The sequence below is a fragment of the Podarcis tiliguerta genome (assembly GCF_965153285.1).
Source record: "Podarcis tiliguerta genome assembly, chromosome: 12".
NCBI classification, from domain to species: domain Eukaryota; kingdom Metazoa; phylum Chordata; class Lepidosauria; order Squamata; family Lacertidae; genus Podarcis; species Podarcis tiliguerta.
The window spans coordinates 42,314,241-42,337,699 of NC_139545.1; the positions used below are offsets into that span (position 1 = coordinate 42,314,241).

The 23,459-nt window shown below is 39.1% G+C and overlaps 1 protein-coding gene across 8 annotated transcripts in view; it reads right to left on the reverse strand.

Annotated features, from left to right (window-relative positions):
- Window positions 1–23,459, reverse strand: part of PARD3 (par-3 family cell polarity regulator) — a 556,151-nt gene that overhangs the window by 227,702 nt on the left and 304,990 nt on the right. For all 8 annotated transcript variants that reach the window (XM_083406076.1, XM_083406075.1, XM_083406072.1 and 5 more), the window contains 3 exons: window positions 20,475–20,566; window positions 16,498–16,581; window positions 1,077–1,202 (listed from right to left, as the gene is read on the reverse strand). In XM_083406076.1, coding sequence (XP_083262202.1) covers window positions 1,077–1,202; window positions 16,498–16,581; window positions 20,475–20,566 — 302 coding nt within the window. The remainder of the gene's footprint in view (window positions 1–1,076; window positions 1,203–16,497; window positions 16,582–20,474; window positions 20,567–23,459) is intronic.

Genomic DNA, 23,459 nt, shown 5'->3' on the forward strand with positions numbered 1-23,459 from the left:
ACAATGTGAAAGAGCTGGAGCAAACCTGAACACAACCCTTCCCTTTCCATGCAGCCAAGGAGGAGTTAAGAAGCTTTTGTTTGCTTTGTTATATTGCCCAGATGCAGGACTGTGGTCAACATTAAATGCCTGCTAGTTTAAAAGAAGTCAAATTCAAACCATGAGTTTCTGAAAATAGCTTGTGATTAACAAAGTTGGAGAACTGAAAGTTTCCAAACCCCTCCTCACAGTCACACAAGAGGAGGGTGTGCACACACCCAAGGTTTGCTGTGGATCTTTCATTTGAGTGTGATGTTTGAATGTTCTTGTTTGATGCATAGTTGACCTCAATATAGCAGTTTTATAAGCACTTAAGCACTGCAGGATATTAAAGGATTGAAATTATCACTAATAGTGTCAGAAATATTTTAATTTAGATTGATTATTCATTATTGCAAAATGAAAACATAAGATTCCAGCATTGTTTCTCTGTCAAAAATCTATGCACCACAAATATTACTGAATGTTCAGGTGATATAAGCTGCACAATTCCCTCCTGCCCCATAATTAATTTTTTTAATTAAATTTCCATGAGAACTAGAACTCATGAGAACCAGAATCTGGGGGGGGGGGCATAATAAAATGAGCCAATGCCCTGCTACACAGAAAGTTATAATCTTACTGACTTCTTTGTGGAAGCTTCAGCATTTCTACACACACGTGCATTTCGCGTGCAAAATTACATTACTGTTTTAGAAACAGTGAACACAATGGTTTCGATGGTGTGTTAATGTTAAGCGCTTCTCCACCTATAAACAAACCGTACCATTCAAGTTAACAGGGGGTAGAGGGAAGAAAAACAGCCCTGTAACAATTTTAAATTGAGGAAAGAAAGTTATGCAATGGCAGTCATTATCCTGTAGCAATTGTAAACTGAGTAATTAAAGAAACACTGTAATGATCTACAAACACACTCCTCTTTAAAGAAAGAACTTACTTAGGCAATTTGTTCTTGAGCATTTTATTCCTCCCCAAATTACTACCATGTGTGATGGTTAAAGGTTAAGAAAAGCAATAAACTGTAAAGATGCACTTACTGCTCAAATCTTCTATTGCGAAGGTCCCCATCATTAATTCTAACAATGCAGTCATTTTCATGAAAGAGGTTTTCTTGTTCTGCTTTCCCACCTTTCTCCAGTCGCTTTACTAACAATCCCAAAGTTCTGGAACATAAATTATGACAAATTATCAGTACACTTGCAAAGTTTCCAGTGATTTGGGTCAGAAGAATAAACCCTATCCTAATGCTAAAGTGCCCCCACTGCCCTCAGAAACAAGTCACTCCAGATAAATGTTCTTCAACATTTACAGACCCAGGACCCACCTTTAAACCAAACATGCATTTCAGGATTCATTTCTTAATCTTTTACCACATATTTTGGTGGTAGTGTTGCTGTTGCCACCCATCTTCAATCTGGCTGTGACCTAGGATGCAGCTAAAGGTAAAGGTAAAGGCACCCTGACCATTAGGTCCAGCCATGGCTGACTCTGGGGTTGCGGCACTCATCTCACTTTACTGGCTGAGGGAGCGGCCATACATCTTCCAGGTCATGTGGCCAGCATGGCTAAGCCACTTCTGGCGAACCAGAGCAGCGCACGGAAATGCAGTTTACCTTCCCGCCAGAGCAGTACCTATTTATCTACTAGCTTTATCTGATGTGCTTTCGAATTGCTAGTTTGGCAGGAGCAGGGACCAAGCAACGGGATCTCACCCTGTCATGGGGATTTGAACCACCGACCTTCTGATCAGCAAGCCCTAGGCTCTGTGGTTTAATCCACAGCGCTGCCTGCATCTCTCAGCTATAGGACTCAGCTATGCAGCTGCAAATAAAACGTTTTAAGTGTGTTTTAAGTGCAATATACAATGTGACACTAGATAGCGATTGTGAGCCTTATAGAAAATGTAATGGATTTTTAAAAACGCTTTTTAAAAAAAGCATTTTCAGAACTTTTTAATATATGTGTAGATTCCGCCCCAGTGTGGGAAAACCTGTATTAGAGGAAGGTGTGCACTTTTGCAAAAGCAAGAGTGGGGAACTCTTGGCCCTCCATATGTTCTTGAACTACAACTCTCATCAGCCCTATATCGCTTGGCACTGAGATATCTGAAGAACCTGTGTCTTTAAAACTTTTGACAGAGTAGAGTTTTGAACTGGCTGCTGTTATTCTGTGTCTGTTGTATTATTATATTAGTGTTGTAAACTGATGTATTTTCTCCTTTTTGTACTGAATGATAAGATAAACCTTTTTCAAAATAAAAATAAACTCCTTAACATAATGCTGCTTCAGAGAGTCCCTTTCATTGCACGTGCTCAGAAGAGATGTCGAGATAAGTCTTTCCAGATGTTTTCTCTCTCCAGGACAAGGTAGACAGGGTGAGGGTAGGTATTCTGCCTGGCAACCTCTTGACAACATCAACCTCTTGACAACACCAATCAAAATCTCCAATTATTCTAACACACAACTTCAGTTACTTGTCCTGACCCACTCTACCCATTATTCAACACTTGCAGAGGCTGTATACCACCTTTAGCAAAGTAAACACACAAATATGGATGGTATCTTGTATGCCTCCTTCCACCAACTCCTGCAGCCAAGCTGTTGCCAAACGTATTGTTCTGCTTTCCTTGGGAAACGTCAGCGAGGCTGAGAGCGGGGTCTTGTTGTCTGAGCAGCCCAGGACCTCCATACACACTGCCCAGGCTTAAACCCAGAGAGGTCACTTTAGTGCTGCTAATGCAGCAAAACACAAGCGGAAGGCAGCAGTTACAAGTTGCCAGCCTCTGCAGCCACAGCAGGCGCTGTGATTCTCCAGGGGTTTGATTTCACCCCTGGAAGCACATTCTATTTTGTCTTGAGACAAATGAATGTCAACAAATCCCTTCCCCTCAATACGATTTTCTATCTTTGTGTACATGTTGGTAAAAAGAGAAAGAGGGAAGTGTGAGGAGAGTCAGAGGTAAAGAGAATAGAGAAAGGGGGAATAAATTATAAAGAGAAATTAAGACAGCAAAAAGATGAACAGTGGGTCCCATGCTACAGACTGAGTTAAAGGTGATTACAAAATTCACCAGTCTGCTTTGAGATTTATTTTATTTTATATTTTTGCAGAGTTTTTGTTTTAAAAGTATAGACCACATTTGTGTATATTTGGTTAAATTTTAAGTGGATTGTGTCACTTCATACCAATTACAACTCAATTTTATCCAAAGGGACGATATCAGCACATGAGTATAGAGGCCAGAGAAGGCCAAGCCACACTTTGGCAACCCAAGTAATGTTCTTATTACATTGCTGGCAACAACACAGTCAGTTTTTATTAGGATACGTCACAATCATTTTCATACAGCTGGGTGGCAGTTGTGGGTCATTCATATCTTCAAAGGAAATATGTCTATAAATTCAAAACAATCTAGACATCAATAAAACATTAGCTGCTTATTTCCAGTTTTACCAGTGTCTATAATTTAGATGTAGAAAGGGAGTGTTAGCATATGTTATTGAGTTTATTTCAGTTACAGAATTAGGCTAACAAAGCTTATGAAAATGTGGTGGCAAGAGCTTTACTATTTCAACACTTGGACTTAAGCTCTATAAATGTGCACACAGACACAAGAGTTAGAGCATCTTTAAGCTTTCTCAGTTTATTCCCATCCCTCAAAATCTCCCTTCTGTAAAAATAACAACACCATAATAAAGCAGAATGCTGCTCTTACTTTTAACAGGGGCATACGTTTATAAAGTATGGAAGGTCAATAAGAAAACCCATTCCCTATTCTGGAGCCTTGCTGCCTTCAACTATGTATACACCAGAAATACAGAATGCATACACACATCCGTGTGTGTGACGTATTCATTTGTTGTTGGACTACAAAAGACACAGGTTCCCCATCCTTGCACCAAAGGTACTAAACACATTACCAGGTTCACAAGCAAAATTTTCTTCAGAACTTTCCATAATTATAGAGTTTGCATTTTTGACCTTGTTTCCCCAGTTACCTACATGCGCCCTATAGACAGAAGCAGAGAAAGCTAACATCAGTATTGGCTCAAGGGTTGTTTCTGAGAATGATGGCTCTGCAGTTATCAAGGAATGCAGAACAAATTTGGGTTCTCGGAGGCTTAAGCTATGGCCAGAGATACTGATGTGGGGTAGGACTAAGAAGAGGGCACTTTAGCTCTGTGAAACCTGGCACAAACGAATACTGATGTTTGACAAGGTTAGTCAAGTTAGTTTTCAGACCCCTATATAACTGCCACACCTGAGCAGAGTACATTTCATCTGATCCTACTAATAGACTTGCACCAAGCTATCTTTGTGACCGATTTCTTTAATTGTACTTTTTAGACATTATGCCTTTTACCAAGGACTTCTCCAGCAGAAGTGAGGTTTCGGGGAAACTGTTTGGGGAGAAATTAAAATGTATAAAGGATGCAGAAATGCAGAGCAGTTTTTACTAGAAGTGGGTTGAATACTTGTATCTGGCAAACTTTTACACAGAATTTATATACTTCCTGGTCTCTCCCTCTCTCTCTCTCTCGTGTGTGTGTGTGTGTGTGTGTGTGTGTGTTGTCTTTACAAAGCTGAACGCAGCTTCAAATCTGCTCAGACTTTCCTACTTGCTTATTGGAGTTGGAGCCCCCCATTAAATGCCCATTCACTTCCCATATAGAACCCAATCACTCTCACGGCTGTGTATTTATTGAATATACAAAACATCTAATTGCCATGTGTGGGGCCTACTTGTGGTTGGCCTTCAGCCGTGTGATAATTACATCTCTTCAGCTGTGCATGTTTTTGCCCAGGCAACTATAGAAAGGAGGTACAAAACAATATTTGTGAATAACAGATGCAGCATTTAATCTGAGATCTCTTACATTAATTTAACTTGTGGGTTTTGTTTAATGAAAGTAATTGCAGTTGTGACGAACAGATTTTTTTTTTTTATTACACATTGTTATCGCACTACAGGATTAATAAGATTTCGACTTGTTAAGGGCTTATGTAGTTAGTGGAGATGAGAAACGTTGTGTAGGTAGTAAGGTGTGTTTTGCATTATTATTAGAAGATTCAAAATATAACTTTCTTTAAAACAGGAAGCAACAGCTATCATTATACAGAAATAAAATTAACATACTCATTATTAAATGCAGAGGTGTCTGGGAGAAGAGATGAAATATTAACATCCTATCATAAATGTAATTTTTCAACCACAGGTCTATTATAGAAATTAAGATGGAAATGACCTGTTGCCCCAGGATGTGAACATACTTGTGAAATCACTAAATTTCTGAAACTCCTTAACTGATAAAAAAGCAAAGTATTTGTTTTATTCATTAAACCAGAATATCCTCTGCCTAATTAAGTAAATTCTCAGTACCTCCACCTTATTTAAGAAATAAGTCAAGCCTCTGCCAAGGAAATACTGCATCCATTAACATAAGATAAGAGGGTGCAAGGGCTGATTCACAAAAAGAGAAATGTAGTAGGAAGGGGGAACTGGCAATCATCATCTCCCTTACTCTTTCAATAGCAGATGAGTCCCACTGGATCAAAAACCATTGCACTGTATTTAATCCACCATGATTAAGAACACTCTTGTCTCTAATATATGCAAGCTTTTGTGTCTTTCCTGATTTAAGCCAGTGGCTTTCAAACTGTGACTTGGAAAACCTTGGGAATACTCAATGAGAAGATTAGCAATGGCAGGCAGCTTGCTCATTACAGTACTGGTCCTCCCCTTGCAAAATGCAACTACAGCCACATGTTTTGGAACTTATGGGACAAATCATGGAGGTCAGTTTGAGCTACTACTCAAAACAGATACATGGAACTTCCAAATTCAGAAGGTGAATACTGTTGATTACCACTTATCTGGAGGTTGCAACAAGAGGGAGCAATCGCACTCATGTCCTGCTTGAAGACATCCCAGAAGCATCTGCTTGGCCACGTGAAAAACAGGATACTGGACTAGCCTGACTTTTGCTCAGAGCCCAAAAGGGCTGATGCTATAATCTACTGATTATAGACCCTTTCATGACTTTTAAGCCTTTTAGCTCTTCGCAACTGATTGGCATGCCAGATAATTTTAACACAGTTATTCTCCCTCCCTACAATGTCATCTTTAACATCCAGGATTCAGTTTCAAATGTCATCTATTACATACTGAGAATCCAAAAGAAAGTCAATAAACTGTATTTCATAAATCCAAACCGTATTGTCTTACTCTGGAAATTTCAATAATATCTCCTAAGTTAACAAATTCCATTTTGTGCTAAATGTAGACGGTGGGTGGTCTATTCCTCATAAGAAACTATTTTCAGCAGTTTAATATATTGTTCAAAGTCTGAAACAAATCTGGTTAATTATTTTTACAGAGAACACATGAACATCTCTCTCTCCAAAAAATTTCACTTCTAGGTTCACCAAACTAAGGAAGATGCTAAGATCCCTGCTCCCACTCTTCTGTCACGAGTATTTAAAAAATGAATAAAAAGATATCCAGCAGAGGTTATGTCAGCTGCAATTATCATATACAATTATAATACACATCTGAGAACTATTTTTGCATTGGTTGGTTCCTCTATTATTTATAATCCAGAATTACAAATGCTATCTTTCTCCCTTTTAGAACTGTGTTGCATAGCATCTTGAGTTGTGTTTTATTTTCTAATCATTAACTATAATTTCGAAACCCCATGGGGTGAAAGGAGTGAAAACAAAGAGGCTGACACAATCAGTCGGAGTTCTTATTTAGGAGGTTGCTATTTTGAAAGATGCATGGTAGTTAAATGCAGTTATTTAAACTGCAATTATCAAAGAAGATTAAATAAATGAGATGCATCTATTGTATTTTTTTAATGTATTCACTTAAAATATTTTAAAACCACCCTTCATCAATTAGATACTAGGGCACTATACAAGATAAAGCCAAAAATGGTCATATACCCAAATTACAAATCAAAGCAACTTTATGGGGCTGTAAAAACAATAGGATAGAGTGCACAACTAAAATGTCTCGGCAAAGATAAAAGTTCTCACTTGGAATTGAAAATATAACAAGGTCAGAATACTTCTTGGAGAGGGTGTTGCATGGTTGGGGCTTCAAGATGGAGACAACTCATGCCTTAAAGCTATTTAACTTCACTAGCAGATATTAAAACATGGGCAGGCTGCTATTGTAAGGGAGCTAGGCTCTGGTTAGAATGTCAACCTGTGTAGGCATTGCTAAATTCAAGACCACATAATCGCCCCAGCTCACTTTTTATATGGCTCGGTTCACACCAACTCTTTCTAAGTAGCCATGCACCTGCGCATATGGTCATGTAGATAAATTCAGCAATCTGAACCTGACTCAAAGTCCTGCTCACTATAATTCCCAGTGGGTGTAATTTAAAAAGGTAGGCCTTCTTCTTTTCTTCCAAAGAGAGAACCAGAATTTTTTTTTATGTCTCTTTGGCTTTTTGTGCTTAATTGGTTACTAATTTTTATTATTTTAATGTATTGATGCTTCAAACCACCCTGGGATTATAGTTGATGAAGGACAGTTTAGCAATTGAATGGATTAATAATGACAATAATAAGGGACTTTAGGCTGGGGCTGTATTTTCAGGAAGCAGTTTTAGAATTACTTTTAATACATTATATAAAATTGTGAGTTGCCTTGACCAGGTGGGACAGTGGTGCTTTATATATAAATTCCACATTCATAAAATTAGATTCCTATAGAGGCTTTAGATAAGACCTATGCCCTGTGGCCTTTAAACAGAAATGGACCTTTAAGCAGAAATGGTCCCTTAAGCAATCCTGTCTTTTCCCTGAGGACTTTGCTGCTGTATGTGTTTTACCATCACTAGCCTAGTTCACATGACTGTGGCCAGAGAGGAACTCACAGCTTCTCTGCTCCTCCATGGGTCCCCCCCCCTCCCAAGCTGTGTTAGGCTAAGACAAGATTTGGCTTAGTATGTCATCCAAATCAATCTCTCCTCATGAACCATGAGGCCAAGATTGTGAGGCTCATAGGCATTGTGTTGAGGAGGTATTTTTATACATGTTGCTTACATCAAGTCATCAGGAGGGTACAGAGGCGCTAGGTTGCCCCCAAGATTGGGGCCCCCCAGCACACATCACATCACATGCATTGTGCATGTGTGACTGTATGTGAAAACAGAAGAGGCCAAGCACTCTGGAGAAGCCGGCCACTGGACCTGCAATAGGCAGGGCCACCTCAAGATTAAGCTGGCCCAGCTCTCTTAACACAAATATTAAGGGGGTTGATGTGCCTTCAGCCCCCTAGAGTTGGCATGCTTAGGAGGGTATATTGTGTTACATGCCGATTGGTTATAAAGTGTTAACATATATGTTGCCATAGAATCAAGGTACACTATTCAGTTTTTTCTACTTGTTCTTTATCTTCACCATTGTTAAGGGGGGGTGTTCTCCTTGCTGTTCCTCAACAGTACATTCCAAAGGGGGGGGGGACATAGAGATTACAAAAAGTGAGCAAGCACTAGGTGATTCTCTAGCCTCAGGGTCATGGCTGCTGGCCTATAGTGGCTGCTGGCCTAAAATGGTACTTGTCTGGTTCTGATCCTCTTCAATATCATGAGGCCGTTGTCAAAGGCTTACTGAAATCAAGATAAACTACTTCCAAAGCATTCCCCTGAGCCACCAAGCATGTAACTGTATAAAAAAAGAAAGAAATGAGATTTGACTTGCTTTTGAGTATCCCATGCTGGGTCTTAGTAATCACAGCATCCTTTTCTAAGTAATTGCAGACCAACTGTTTAATTAACTATTCTAGTGCTTTTCCTGGTCAAACTGACCAGTCAGTAGTTACCTGGCTCTTCCTTCCTCCCCCCAAACCATTTTGAAGATGGGGACAACATTTGCAAGAGATGGCTTTCAACTGCTATTCAGATATATACTGCTTTCAACAGTGGAGGGTAGAACATAACCACCTGGGTTGGTAGACAATGAATCCTCACTTTTAAGCTATTGTAAAATGGGTATCTGAAATGGTTTTAGAGTGTACTGTATTTGGACTTGGATTGAATACTAAATAATCCAAACAGATGCTTCAAAATCCATGTTCAGCTAAGAATACAAGATAAAAAATTAACACAATCAACAAATATATATTGCTTGTAAGCCGCTCTGAGCCCGGTCTTGGCTGGGGAGGGCGGGGTATAAATAAAAATTATTATTATTATTATTATTATTATTATTATTATTATTATTATTAAATATATTACAAGAAGTATGGTAAAACTGCAAAAAACTGCAAAAACAAAAGGGGACAACGACCCTGAACCAATAAATTAACTAAAATGTCGGGAAGCCCCAAATGGCTCAAGTTGCATTAAGAGCTGAACACCTCTAAGCCATTTACAGTTATGAGGCTGTTACTCCTCACTGTGCTTTCATAGCTGATGCAGCATAAATAAAAGAAAAACAAGCAGCCTTGCAAAGCAAGAGGTGGCAAAGCCACGCTGAGATAAAAATGAAAGAGCAATTTCTAAAAGATTTATGAGCTTTAGATTTTGAAAGTTGCTCTCGTGCACACACTGGATATAAAAATAAAACCACATGACAGAAATAGAACCAATATGGAAGACTAAAATCCGTAACAATGTATTTTATGTAGGGATGGGTTAGCCTACCTGTACCCCTTCTCAACCAACTGGATAAAATTATTTGCACAGTGAGATCTGTTGAAGGGCTGCAACTGAATTTCAAGCCTTGCAACTTCACAGTTAGAGAGGTTGTCTGATTATGCTCCTCAGATCTATTTGAATGAGTGAAGATAGCCAGCCCCCACTATTCTCAATTTATGATTTTCCGAGTTACTCCACAACTAGATGTCTTCTGTGTGCCATTCCAGAATCTTAAAGAGCCACTTGATTATCCTCCAACCAAAATCCCCTAACGAGCCATCCATAAGCCTATGGTATGTCAATCTGTCAAAATGCAATTCCTAACATGTCAGGATAATTAATGATCCATGACAACTTTCCTAAGAATACAGAGCTTCTCCGATTTCTTTCCCCCACTCCTAGTTTATGATAATCTCCTCTGCCGTAAAATAGGCTCTACTCTCCATTCAGATCTAACACTTTTTAAAGCATCTCAGCAATATAATAAAAGGCTCAGCCAAGCAGCTGATTGCACTAGTCACATATGTGGGGAAGCTACAAAATAGTCATCCCCTGTCTACACATTATTTCCATATTCAACATGCTTAGTCAACATGGTACCCTCAAGATGTCCCATCATCCCTGACAATCAGCTATGCATTCTAACAACGTCTGGAGGCAACCACATTGGCTGCTTCTGTTCTATGTTACCATCCCAGGATCTTGGGATGAAAAAAGTGAGTCATTCAAAAAACTCTGCTCTTCCAATCTTTCATGGTTTGGAATCCAACATTTTTCTGCTCTCTCACGCTTGCTTGGCAGCACAGCCAGATTATTACAACATGCTGTTGTGTTGCTATTTAAGTTTTATTTAGATGAATTTTATCCTTTGAGAAACTATCTCAGCCTTCTGGTGGCTAGTAAGAGAAGCATGCCATTAGCAAGCAAGCAGATGAAATTATTATTATTATTTCTTTATATTCCACCTTTCCCTGATGGGACTCAAGGTGACTTGCATATACAAATGAGAACTGCTAAAAACGTAGGAAAAAACTATCATTAAAAAAAAACACAATTAAACACTGATGAAAGTAAAACTGCATGCATATATAAAAACTATTAAAACTATACAGTCTGTTCTCAGAAGCCTGTTGGAACGAATGGCTTCACCTACTGGTGGAAGGGCAAGGAGATGAGTTTGCCTTCCTTTATTTCCATGCCTTTGGCTAATTAAACAAACTATTGCCTTTAAAACGGTGTGTGTAATTGTTTTGTTTGTTACTGTTATGTACTTTTGTGTTTTTTGTATTGCAAACTGCCCGGTGATCCTAGAAATTTAATTTCTTCTTCATCATCATCATCATCATCAACTAACTAATACTGGCTCTGCGGAGTGGTTTCAGATAGGGGTTTCTCCAAGCCCTATCCTGGTATTGTCCAGATCAGTTTCCAATTTATGTTCCAAATTAAATTTAACTTTTATAACTCTTGAAGCATCTGATACCACTTGTTCAGCATATCCTTTGTTTGGCTCTTGAAATATTTCATACTAGTAAAAATAGCTCTTGGTCCTTCCACTTTATCAATTTACAATTTCCAAGGGGCGGGGAGAGAGAGAGAATGTTATTACATCATAGATTTAAGACTGAACTAATCCAAGTTGTACCATAAAGAAAGATTTTCCAAATGATGCATCAAGGAAAACTGCTCACTATATATATATAATATACCGTATTTTTCGCTCTATAAGACTCACCAGACCACAAGACGCACCTAGTTTTTGGAGGAGGAAAACAAGAAAGAAAATATTCTGAATCTCAGAAGTCAGAACAGCAAGAGGGATCGCTGCACAATGAAAGCAGCGATCCCTCTTGCTGTTCTGGCTTCTGGGATAGCTGCGCAGCCTGCATTCACTCCATAAGACGCACACACATTTCCCCTTACTTTTTAGGAGGGAAAAAGTGAATCTTATAGAGCAAAAAATACGGTGTATATATATATATATATATATATATATATATATATATATATATATATAATCACCATACATATTGGTTATACATACACACACCAATACGTATGGTGATAATTCATGGCTACGTTGAACCTTTAATTTGCACCATGTATTTAGTATAGTCTTATTTATCTCTCCAATGATAAGATCCAATTTTGGAAACCAAAGTTAATTAACTAAAGGGCATTTTTAATTCATCTTTTGCTGGGCTTCTGACTATATACAATAAAACCCAGTAGACTCTCATTATCAATTTAGATGCATAATAATATAAATTAATTTTTGATAATGTTATACCCCCAAGTAATTCAGATTTAAATAATGTCTTTCCAGCGTCTATTGGAGGTTTACCATTCTACATGAATGTTAAGAGTAACTTTCTGCCATAATTGTAAAATAGCTAAATTGTGCCTCACTGGTAGATTCTGAACGGGGGAAGAATATTTTAGGTAATAGATTCATTTTTATCAAAGCTATTTTACCTGACTAAGATAAAAGGATACCTTTATCTTGTCTAGTGACCTAAATCTTTCATTGTTTCTTTTAATAATTTCTGATCAATGTCCTGAGCTCCTAGATTAAATTTTCTTTGAAGTGAAATTCCTGGATATTTAATTGGTTTATTTATAACAAGGAGAGAATATTTTGTAACAATGCTATGCACAGCTGGTTTTCTATAGATTAATACCAAACCACTCAAATTAGGTTACGGTTGCTATTATAGTACAAAATTATACTGTAATTATTATATGATATAATATTTGAAGGAAAGGGAAAATGATTCTTCTTGATTTGTTCCTGTATATCATTTGCACAAAGAACCTGTTCACGCATCTCACTAACTATGGCTTAGTACAAACTCATGAGCGTGAGGGCTCCAAGAGAGACAATTTGCTCCTCCCTGGTCTTTCTCCTGCTGAGACAGAGATATGTAGCTTGTAACTATGCTATTTACTGGGTGCTCTGAGCAAATCCAGAGGCAAAGTAAGCCTCTGCCCCATACCTCTAGATCCAAGCTGCAAGGAGCAGCAGAAGCTTGTTTCTGCATAGCACAGAATTGTCCACCACTTCCCCAGATACAATCTTGGACCTGGAGTACGGGATTGTCTGTGACCTCACACTGCATTTGAGAGGTGCAGCCTGAGCTGCCTGAGACAAGACCCTGCTCCTTGTGGAAAGAGAAAGATCCTGGCAGACACACATTTGTGGTTGGTCACAAAGGCCAGTCAGAATTTGAAGACCCTTGAAAAGGATGTCCAGACAAAGATTCCAAGGCAGAAGGCAGGCATTCTATATGACAATGACTTTTGACATGGACATACTAAACATAGAGGACACAGGAATCATTAAACCTGTATTTCAGAACTGGATTACTTTTATTTTCCACACAATAAAAGTGACCATTGAGTATAGAAGGCTATATAAGGTCTTTATATACCCTTTGGACCCCTGACCATTAGGTCCAGTCGTGACCGACTCTGGGGTTACAGCACACATCTCACTTTATTGGCCAAGGGAGCCGGCGTACAGCTTCCAGGTCATGTGGCCAGCATGACTAAGCTGCTTCTGGCGAACCAGAGCAGCACACAGAAACGCCGTTTGCTTTTCCGCCAGAGTGGTACCTATTTATCTACTTGCACTTTGATGTGCTTTCGAACTGCTAGGTTGGCAGGAGCAGGGACCGAGCAAAATGAGCTCACCCCGTCGCGGGGATTTGAACCACCGACCTTCTGATCGGCAAGTCCTAGGCTCTGTGGTTTAATCCACAGCGCCACCCGCGTCCCTAGCAGGCTATATATCTTGTTGTTATTATTACAACAATATTTATTATGACAGCATTATTATTATAATAGCAGCAGCTGCCAATTCAGTGACCCTGAAACACAGTTAAAAAAAATGTCAGAACTGCAGTTCCAAGGACTTGTGGAATTTCTCCAATAGCGCTGTAATGTTCAAATTGACCCTGCTCAAGCTGAAGGTCCTGAATACCACCAGCAGCCATTCACTTAGTATCCTGTTTTGTTTCTAAATACCTGACACGGAGATGTGGATGATAGATGAACTGCAATGCCCTTCACTCTGAATACCTTGATCTTTACAGTGACAAATGCCACATTTAGCAGCTTGGGGATGACATCGGCAATTGGTTTTACTGAGCACAGGAAGAAGAATATACAAAAAAATAAAAGTTCCCTGGTTTTTATGAAAAACTAATGGGTTGCCTGTTCCTGCCCTCCCACCCTGTATGCAGCCCTATTCATCTTTGCCTAAAACCTGAAAACATAACACTTCTCGCAATGGCAGTACCAGTAATGTTGCCACTGAGAAGTGTTTCTTGGCTGACCTGAGAGTCTGCTCTTTGAGATTATAATGTCCATTCAGACTGAAATATATTATTTTTCCTCACCACAATGTCTTGACCTGATTTATGCAGCCTTTATAGCACCATTATGTGCAAAACATAAGCTCCATTGACAGCAAAAACATTGCAAAGATGGCAGAGATAGCAGCTGCAATTCACCACAGGAGTCAAGGCCAAGCCGTTGAAAAAGGCTTGAACTTGTGTTCCACAACAATGTAATACATTTTCTATCCATGACTGAAATGAAGATAGCATACCTATGCTCCTATGCACTGGGATCTCATGTCTTTTGTCTTTTTTCCTGATCCTCTCTCAACCCCCTCCTTCTTGGGCTTTGGAGTTTGCTTCCCCTGATACCTCCAAACAAGGAGGGATGATCTAGTTAGCACAGCCCTTCCTTACGAGCTTTGCTTCTTTTGTTTAAAGAAAGGTGCAAGGTTTTTCCCGTTAACATCATGATTTTAATTTAATTTGGCTCTTAACAGAAGTTGGCTTGAAACATCACTTGTTACTTAGCTACTTTCAAAATGAGAGTCACGCGAGGAAACGGAGGGAGTTTGTTATTGCCCCCATCTGCCTAGCCCAATTCCCTTGCCCCCAATGATCCTTTCTGCAGTGAAAGGAGCTATACCTTTGCTATAGAGGGGTAACTTTGCTCCTCTGCAAATTGTCACAGATTCCCAACTAGGGCTTGTGAAGATGCATTTGCCCTATTTTGTTTGCCCCCAGCCTCTTTCCGTGGCAGCCAAGCACAACACAGCACTCACTATCTGAAAGGTCCCCCTTACCCTCTAGACAGACTTTGTGGCAGGCACAGGGACTACAGAGGGACAAAGAGGAAGAGGAAATTCTGTAAGTTGCCTTCTCTGGATACAACTCAATTAATTCACACATTCATCAGATTTTTGTTTTTTGTTTTGATTTGGGAGGTGGCAGACTATTGATGAGGAAATTCAACACTTTAGCTAAGCCTTACTTTTTTCTTTACAGCCAAGCAACATTAAAGCATAACACATCATGGTTTATTATCTTTGGGAGCAGGGGCTGTCATTCAGCAGCAGCAGCAGCAACTACCACTTGTACCTGGAATACATAGCTAAATGAATACCAGATCATTCACAAGAGGGACAGTCTTATAGCAGCATTTAGTCTTACCTCCCAAGTCCCCAGGGAAGGCTGCTGTAAGAAAATTATTACTTTGTCACAGCGCCACATGCCATTGTACCTAGTCAGCCATTAACTAAAAAAAAATAAAAATACTCAGGAATGAATGATTTCTATACCACATTCATCATTCTTGGGGGCAGGGAGAGAGAGAACTCCCCTATTTATCAAGTATGAAAAGCAGTTGATAAGATATATTTGATATACAGTGACATTTGCTTTTAATCAATTTAAAGTGAAATTGCTGATGGATAGGTGGACTTGTCAAAACATAATGCCCCTTCAATATATAATCCAAGATTACATTTATAAAATGCATGTTTGGTCCTTTCTCACCAAAGAGAGCAGAAAATGTGAATGCAATTACTCTCCCAAGATAAAGGTAATCTCTTTCTCTTCCCCACCCCACCTCCTGAAGTCCTACTTACATCTTCGAGGAATTGCCAGGATTTTCTTTTACACCACAAAGCTTTAAATCCTGGCACAGAATCATAATTGCTTTATAGGTCATTTAATTTTCCAAGTACATTCAATCAAAGACCCTAAACACTAAAACTCTGCCTCAATAAAGTGAGCATTATGATTCTGAGTGTTCTCTTTACAGATGAAGATCGGAAAACGGCCATATCATCTGCATGGCACTCATTTTATCTCCATCGCTCGGAACTCATAGATAGTTATCTTTTTCCCCATTCCCCTCTTTCCTTTTTATTTTTGCATGCAATGCAATACAAGACACACTTGTGTTCAGCAGCAGATCAAAAACCATGCTATACTTCATGCCGCTGGCTTTATTTAACACCACCGTCACTATAAATTTTACTCCTTTCAAGTTTGAGTGGGGGGGAAATGTACACACAGAAGTGTGTCTTCGTGGTTTTGGACGCTGCCAGTGTGGTAAATGATGGTCTACGCAGCCAGGGATAAATGCTGCATGAAGTACATTTCTAATATTAAACCAAGGTAAAAGGCAAGAAGAAACTTTTATGACACCCTGATGGAAATAATTCACATCCTTGCAATTCAGCTCCACATTAGGACAGAAAATAATTTATGTTATAAATTAGGAAGCAGGTTCTGTCATCCTCACCTTGGCCAGTGCAGTTAAACTTACAGGCAGGTTTTCTTATGGCTTAGAGTCAGCAAGATTTTCTTCTGAAAAGATCGTGCTTTATTTCAAACAGACACCCTCGCCCCTCCATAGGTGGCTACACATAAGATAAAAGTGGAAGCGAAAATATAGGAGGCTATGATTCAATTAAAAACCTACACAATACATTACCTTCCGCCTCGGGCACTGAAAGGTACTACATGGATCCCCAAAGGGCCGCCGTCATTGGAGACTTCAACGAGCTTTACCATATCACTGTGAGACAATGATGAATGAGGGAACATGAACATGTACCGTAAATGAACCAAAAAAAAGACCACACACACATAAACACAAACACAAACAAACACACACACACACAAAGATATTTGAGAATTGGTAGTGATGATAGGAGCACTGAATGTTACATACCTCAGTATTAATCTGATGGCATGAAAGGAGATCAATCATCAAAAATAATTCAGTTAATAAATCAAATGAAATGTGAACTAATGTTTTGGGTAAGCTTAATCCATTATATGAATTGTATTATGTTCAACAATGACAGGTGGGGGTTCAGATTGGCTTTTGCATGGATTGAGAGCGAAGCCATTGTATTGTATGAAAACAGACAGTTCAAATGCAATTCCCCCTCCCAATAAAAATTCAATCTTTTATTTCTAATAATTGTATTGTATGAAAGCAAACAGTTAAAATGCAATTCCCCCTCCCCATAAAATACAATCTATTATTTTTAATAATTTGAAAATGCCACATACATGAATATATTTTTAAAAATATATATTCCAATACAGGCTAAGTGGTCAGGTGGATACATTCAACGGCACTGATATTCCATTTTGGATAAGCACTAACACTGACAGTAAAAGCATTCAGACAGAGTGAAAAACATGGTTTAGGCTACCCATAGTTAAAAACTTATGACAACATGGTTTAAACTTCTACACACAGAACACACAAACCATAGTTTAGAATGGCTTTCATTTCCTGTCTGCTTAGCACTCAACTTCCTGAGCTCACTCCTCTCCCCAAGGTACAGCCAGTCCCTTGAGGTAGAACAATAGCTCTAACTATGGTTTGTCAATTCTCAGTGAATTTAGAAGTTACAGCAAACTGGAATCAGCATAAATTGTATCTTGCAGATTCAACTGTAAACTTCAGTTTCTGTTTTGATGGTCTCAAACCAATTATTATTTATGGACATATTTTGTTTTGTGAGACACACCATCTAGTATCTTTGTAATTCACATACAGTGGTGCCCCGCAAGACGAATGCCTCGCAAGATGGAAAACCCGCAAGACGAAAGGGTTTTCCGTCTGCAGAGGCGCTTCGCAAGACGAATTTCCCTATGGGCTTGCTTCGCAAGACGAAAATTGACGAAAAGTTTTGAGGGGTTTTTTTTGCTCCAAAACCCCTTTTTCTGAATTGCTAAGCTGCTAAAAGCATTTTAGCAGCAAAACCGCTAATCCCCCAAGCCTTAAAAAGCCGTTTTTAGCCCTTAAAGTGCCAATAGCGCTAATAGCGCTAATCCGTCAATGGGCTTGCTTCACAAGACGAAAAAAATGCAAGATGAAAAGACTCCCGGAACGGATTCTTTTCGTCTTGCGAGGCACCACTGTATGACTTTCATCAAATATGCCCTTTAGAACTACCTGCCAGTAGAGATCCAGCACGCATCATTCCTACCTTCATTTAGATGTTCCCCAAACCCTATGTTATTTAGACTGGCCTTTGCCATGCTAAATTATTTTTTACTAACAAGTATTCATTTATGTTTTTACTAATGTTTTTACTGACATTCTTAATGTCCTTAATGTAAATTTTGTAGGCCATACACGACATTCATGTATTTTTTTGGAGTGAAGTCTACAAATATTTCCATAATCAAAATATAACATAGGGATGCGTGGTGGTGGTGGTGGTTTTTAAAATGCTTTCACTTTCCTTCCCAATTTTTCAGATTAATTTCAATATTTCCTTTTGAAACAGTCATTTTCAATATATGCTTGTATGCCTCATTTGTCCTACATGTGCAATGGTGAAATGCAGTGGCGTAGCGTGGGGGGTGCAGGGGGGGCGGCCGCACCAGGAGCAACATCTGGGGGTTAGGTTTAGGGGGCACATATCCACGGATTAGGGGGCGCAAATTACTTGCCTTGCCCCGGGTGCTGACAACCCACGCTACGCCACTGGTGAAATGTCATTTTAAGTTGTGGAACTCCCCACAGAGGTGTGTCTGGTACCTTCATTATACAACTTTTGGCAAATGCTGAAGATACAGCTCTTTACCCTGGCTTTTGACACTTGAGATATATATCTTTAGGATCCACCTTGTTTCTGTAATTTTGTTATTTAAAGCTCTTTTCAATATTGTGTTTTAATTTTTGTAACCCACCCTTGGGCTCTGGAGTGAAGGGTGGGTAATAAATTGTAATAGCAGCAACAACAGCAGCAGCTGTGGCTATATGGAATCTTATTGGCTACACTAGTTTTCTGAAATATGGTGAAATCCTGGTGTCATGTTTCAACAACTCATTGATTATATGCTATCATATTAGTCATTTAGACCCATGAGACCTGAGTTTCAAAAGCTATTGTCAGCCATGAAGGCAGCTTATTCAGAAAGGGGTGTCAAATTAGCAAAGGATTCCCCACCCAACAAAACAGGGTCTACTGACTAAATGAGAACAGCTCTCTGGTTATACCGTTCATGTAGGAATTGTATTTAAACCGGATACTGGGGGAAAGGCAAACATGTTAATTACTTTGATTTTCTATGAAATTGTCTTTATAATTCATATTTTATTTGTAACAGAGTTGTTCTAAGAGAGTAGCAATACTATATTCCATTAAATAGAACAATTAACAAATGTAAAAAAAAAAAAATCTATACCCAATATCACATTCTGGATGATCTAAGAGTGTTTAATGCATGTTTCACTTGAATAACAGCCCCATCACTTCCAAAGCAGCTTATGAGATGTCAGAGTAAGAGGAAATTTAGGGGGTGAGGATCAGCTGTTCTAAAGACACACATTTTACTGGGATAAGACAGGAAGCTGCCTTATGCAGAGTCCACCATGGATCCATCAATACAGTCTACAGGAAATGACAGAAGCTCTACACGGTTTCAGGGTCTTTCCCACCCTGAACTAGGGAATGAACATGGGAGTTTTCTGCATTTTATAGTGCAACTTCATGAGTACCTGGCAATACAAGTGGAAGCAACACAGCAGGGAAAAATTCAAGAGAACAGCCAAATTGATTTTTCATTACTTGTTGAGTGATTGCTCTCTCTCTCTCTCTTTTTTTTCTGCGTAGCTTGAATAAGCCAATATTCTCTTGCCATGGTAAAAATGGGCACATCCAAAGATAATGATGTATATCTTTTAACAGATTCTTCCCACATAAAAATTGGTTATCTGAATAAAGACTCCAGATCTACCTTACACATAACTCTTAGTGAAGGCAACAATACAACTTTTTCACAAAATGGCTTTCCTTTTTGGCCAATGCTCCCTGATTTAAAAAAAAAAAAAAATCAGTGTGCTTAGTGATGCTCTAAATCTACCCGGGGCTTTTATGCTTAGAGGTCTTGTGCAAATAAATAAATAAATAAATAAATAAATAAATGCAACTCCCCGTTTGTGCCCTCTCCCAGGTCAAAAACAACTTGCACGTTGGCAGTCACATAACAATTGAATGGATGCAAAATGGCCGCCACCTGTACTGGGATCTTATAAATTCAGGCCTTTATTAAATGTTGTGAAAGTCTTTATTAAATGTTGCTACTCTCCCCCAGCCCCAAAGATCCTGGGAACTATAATTTGTTAAGGGTTCTAAGGAGACTCCCTATTCCTCTCCCAGAACTACAATCCCAAGAGTGGTTTAAAAACCAATCCATTTTCCCAGAGAACTCTGGGAATTGCAGCTCTTTGAGGAGAATGGGGGGTCTCCAAACACCCTCACTACCCTTAACAAATTACAGTTCCCAGAATTCTTTTGGGGAACCTATGACTGTTAAAAAGTGGTATGATACTGTTTAAAATGTATAGAGTGGATTTGAACAACAATATAATTTAAGTGTAGCAGCTTAAGTGTTGCTACATGTTTATAATTAAACATGCAATTCTATTAATAAACTTACTCTAAAGAATAGTTGCCAGCATTCTCCAGGCCAGCATCTGCATGCCCGACTGGTTCAACTCTGCTATTTTCCTCTTCTGTTCCATCTTCATCCTGGTCAGAACAAAAGTGACAGTACCACATAAGCATTTGAATTACCTTTGGATATCAAAATTTATTCCAGAATTGCTTCCTCACCCCATCCCACAAGAAATATCAAAATTAATTTGATATAACTATTTGTATTCAGCAGTAATGAAGAAAGGTTTATAGTCAAGTACGCAATATTTGAAATTGCTCCACAAAGTGCTATTCTTAATATAAAGGAAAGTTTATTTAAAAAGTAAAATGAATAAATTTGATAAATGAAGCAACACAGTGAGCTTTAATCTTAATTTACAATAAGTGACAGTTATCATTTCATTATTAATTATATTTATTAGATGCTCTTTTCATAAGAATAAACCTAAAATAACACACACACACACACACACACATTGCATGTTCTGCACATAGTGAAGAAAGCACACAACTCTGAGATTTCTCCCCATGCCCCATTCAGGTGTAGACCCGTCACACTGATAAAATACAGAAAGATCAGAAACAAAGGAGATGGTTTTAAATGCTCATGATTGTGCTAGGCAAATAGGGCATTTCTGGATAATGGCCAGAATTTTTGTAGATTACTTCAGCAGTCATTTGTAATAAACAGTTTTGAGGACTGATATGTTCAAGGTGTTAAAACATATAGCAAGGGAGTATGGGACAGCTTATACAGTCAGTGCCCATTTCGTGTAGTGGTTCCATTCCTGGCCACAAACACGTTGGCAGAGCATGTATACGTGTGCCCTGCACCTTTCCGTTCTGACCCCATTCCACCCTTTGAGTGACATGTTTAGTGCATTAATCAGTTGTTGCCTATATACTGATTGCAAACATTCTGGTTTTCCTATGGTGGGGTGATGAAAGTGTGGCCCTTTCAGATGTTGCTGGACCACAACTCCCATCATCCCTGAGCATTGTTCATACTGCCTGGGGCTGGTGGAAGTCCAACAACATCTGAATCATAGAATCATAGAATCATAGAGTTGGAAGAGACCACAAGGGCCATCGAGTCCAACCCCCTGCCAAGCAGGAAACACCATCAGAGCACTCCTGACATATGGTTGTCAAGCCTCTGCTTAAAGACCTCCAAAGAAGGAGACTCCACCACACCCCTTGGCAGCAAATTCCACTGTTGAACAGCTCTTACTGTCAGGAAGTTCTTCCTAATGTTTAGGTGGAATCTTCTTTCTTGTAGTTTGGATCCATTGCTCCGTGTCCGCTTCTCTGGAGCAGCAGAAAACAACCTTTCTCCCTCCTCTATGTGACATCCTTTTACATATTTGAACATGGCTATCATATCACCCCTTAACCTCCTCTTCTCCAGGTTCAAAGGTTCCCCACACAGGCCTAGACTGTCGTTCCCTTGCTCATAAACATGGAAGGAAACACTGAAACTATCACAAACAGGAGACTCATCAAAGACCTATATTTGCGGCCTGTATTTTTAAGTCCCTCACCATGCCCCCAATACAAATGCCCATGCTTCAGGCTCCTTGAAGAAATCCTACAGAATTTGCTGCTTGCTGAATAACTACTCTGCAGAACACAATGCAATAGAAGTCCAACTCTCTTGATGAAGTTTGTTTAAGTGGTTTGGAAACTACCAATTTAACAGTTACCACAAAGGCACATCTTCCATAGCCAACACACTGTGGCTGTTGTGCCCCGACATAAATACCAATTTATGTTGGGGCACAACATTAAACTCTGGAGCCACAGGAAGATGGAGGAAGAGCAATTAAGCAATTTCCAGAACTGTTTTTGGATTCTAAAACAACTTTACAGGGTATTAAGTTGGTTTACCTAAATGGAAATTTAAACTGTTGCTACATATACATACTCCATTTTAATCCTAAAACCATGCATGCAGTAGCTACTAGTTCATCCATTTATGGGACTTTTCATTAGAAGAGGAGGAGCCACAGCATTGTTAGCTCTGCAACTTTCACAGACATTTGTGTTTCTTTCATTCCTCCCATGTACAAACACACAGACACAAAAAACTATTGTAATGTAGCCAGCAGATTTCAGAGCGCAGATTTTAGATTCTACACACTGAGGCATCAATCAGCAAAATAATAAGTGGTGGGTGAAGGGTTATGAGTTCAGCGCAGAGAGAGTCAGACAATATATTAAATTATTGAAGAGATATTAAAGCAAGGCAGAGGCAGCTGGTAATGTCCAATTGACATTTCCTCTGAGAGTCTGCAAAAATAAGGAGCTGGATGCACCAAGCTTTCTCTCTGAGTTGTAGATGCTTTGTGCACGCGCTGGATGGAAGCTCGCTGCGTGAGACGAAGCTCCTTGAAGATTGATGATCCTGTGTTTTGAGAGGCTCTAATATGCACTTCTTAGTCATCTATCTCTCTTAAGCACCAGGCAAGTAATACATTTCAAAGGTTAACCAGCATCTTGAACTTGCTTAAGACTGCATTAGGAACATAAACACAAACTCCAAATAAGATGTGGGTGTTATTTATTTATTTTAAAAGGTGTTCAAATATATAAAGAGTTGAATCTTCCAGCAACATGTTAGCAATCATAAGTGATTTCAGATGTATTGATTTTAGCGTGTGTGAGTTAAAATTTGCTCCACGGAGCATAACCGAAAACATAAATATTTAAGGATACTAGACAAAACCTCGCCAGAGCAGGCTATATACTCTCTTCCCTATGAATACAAAGGAGATGGCTGTGATCCAAAGATACCTGCTTATCTATGGGAAAGCAGATAGTTTTCCCTTCAAATAGCACGTCCCTCACATCTCATGGAACACTACTCTGGAGTGGCTTCTCACCTTCAGTGGTGGATTTTTAAGGGTGCTGCTATATAATCACAAGAACCCAGGCTAACTGACAGAGAATGGCCCATGGTCATGCAGTGAGCTTCACGGCTGGGTGG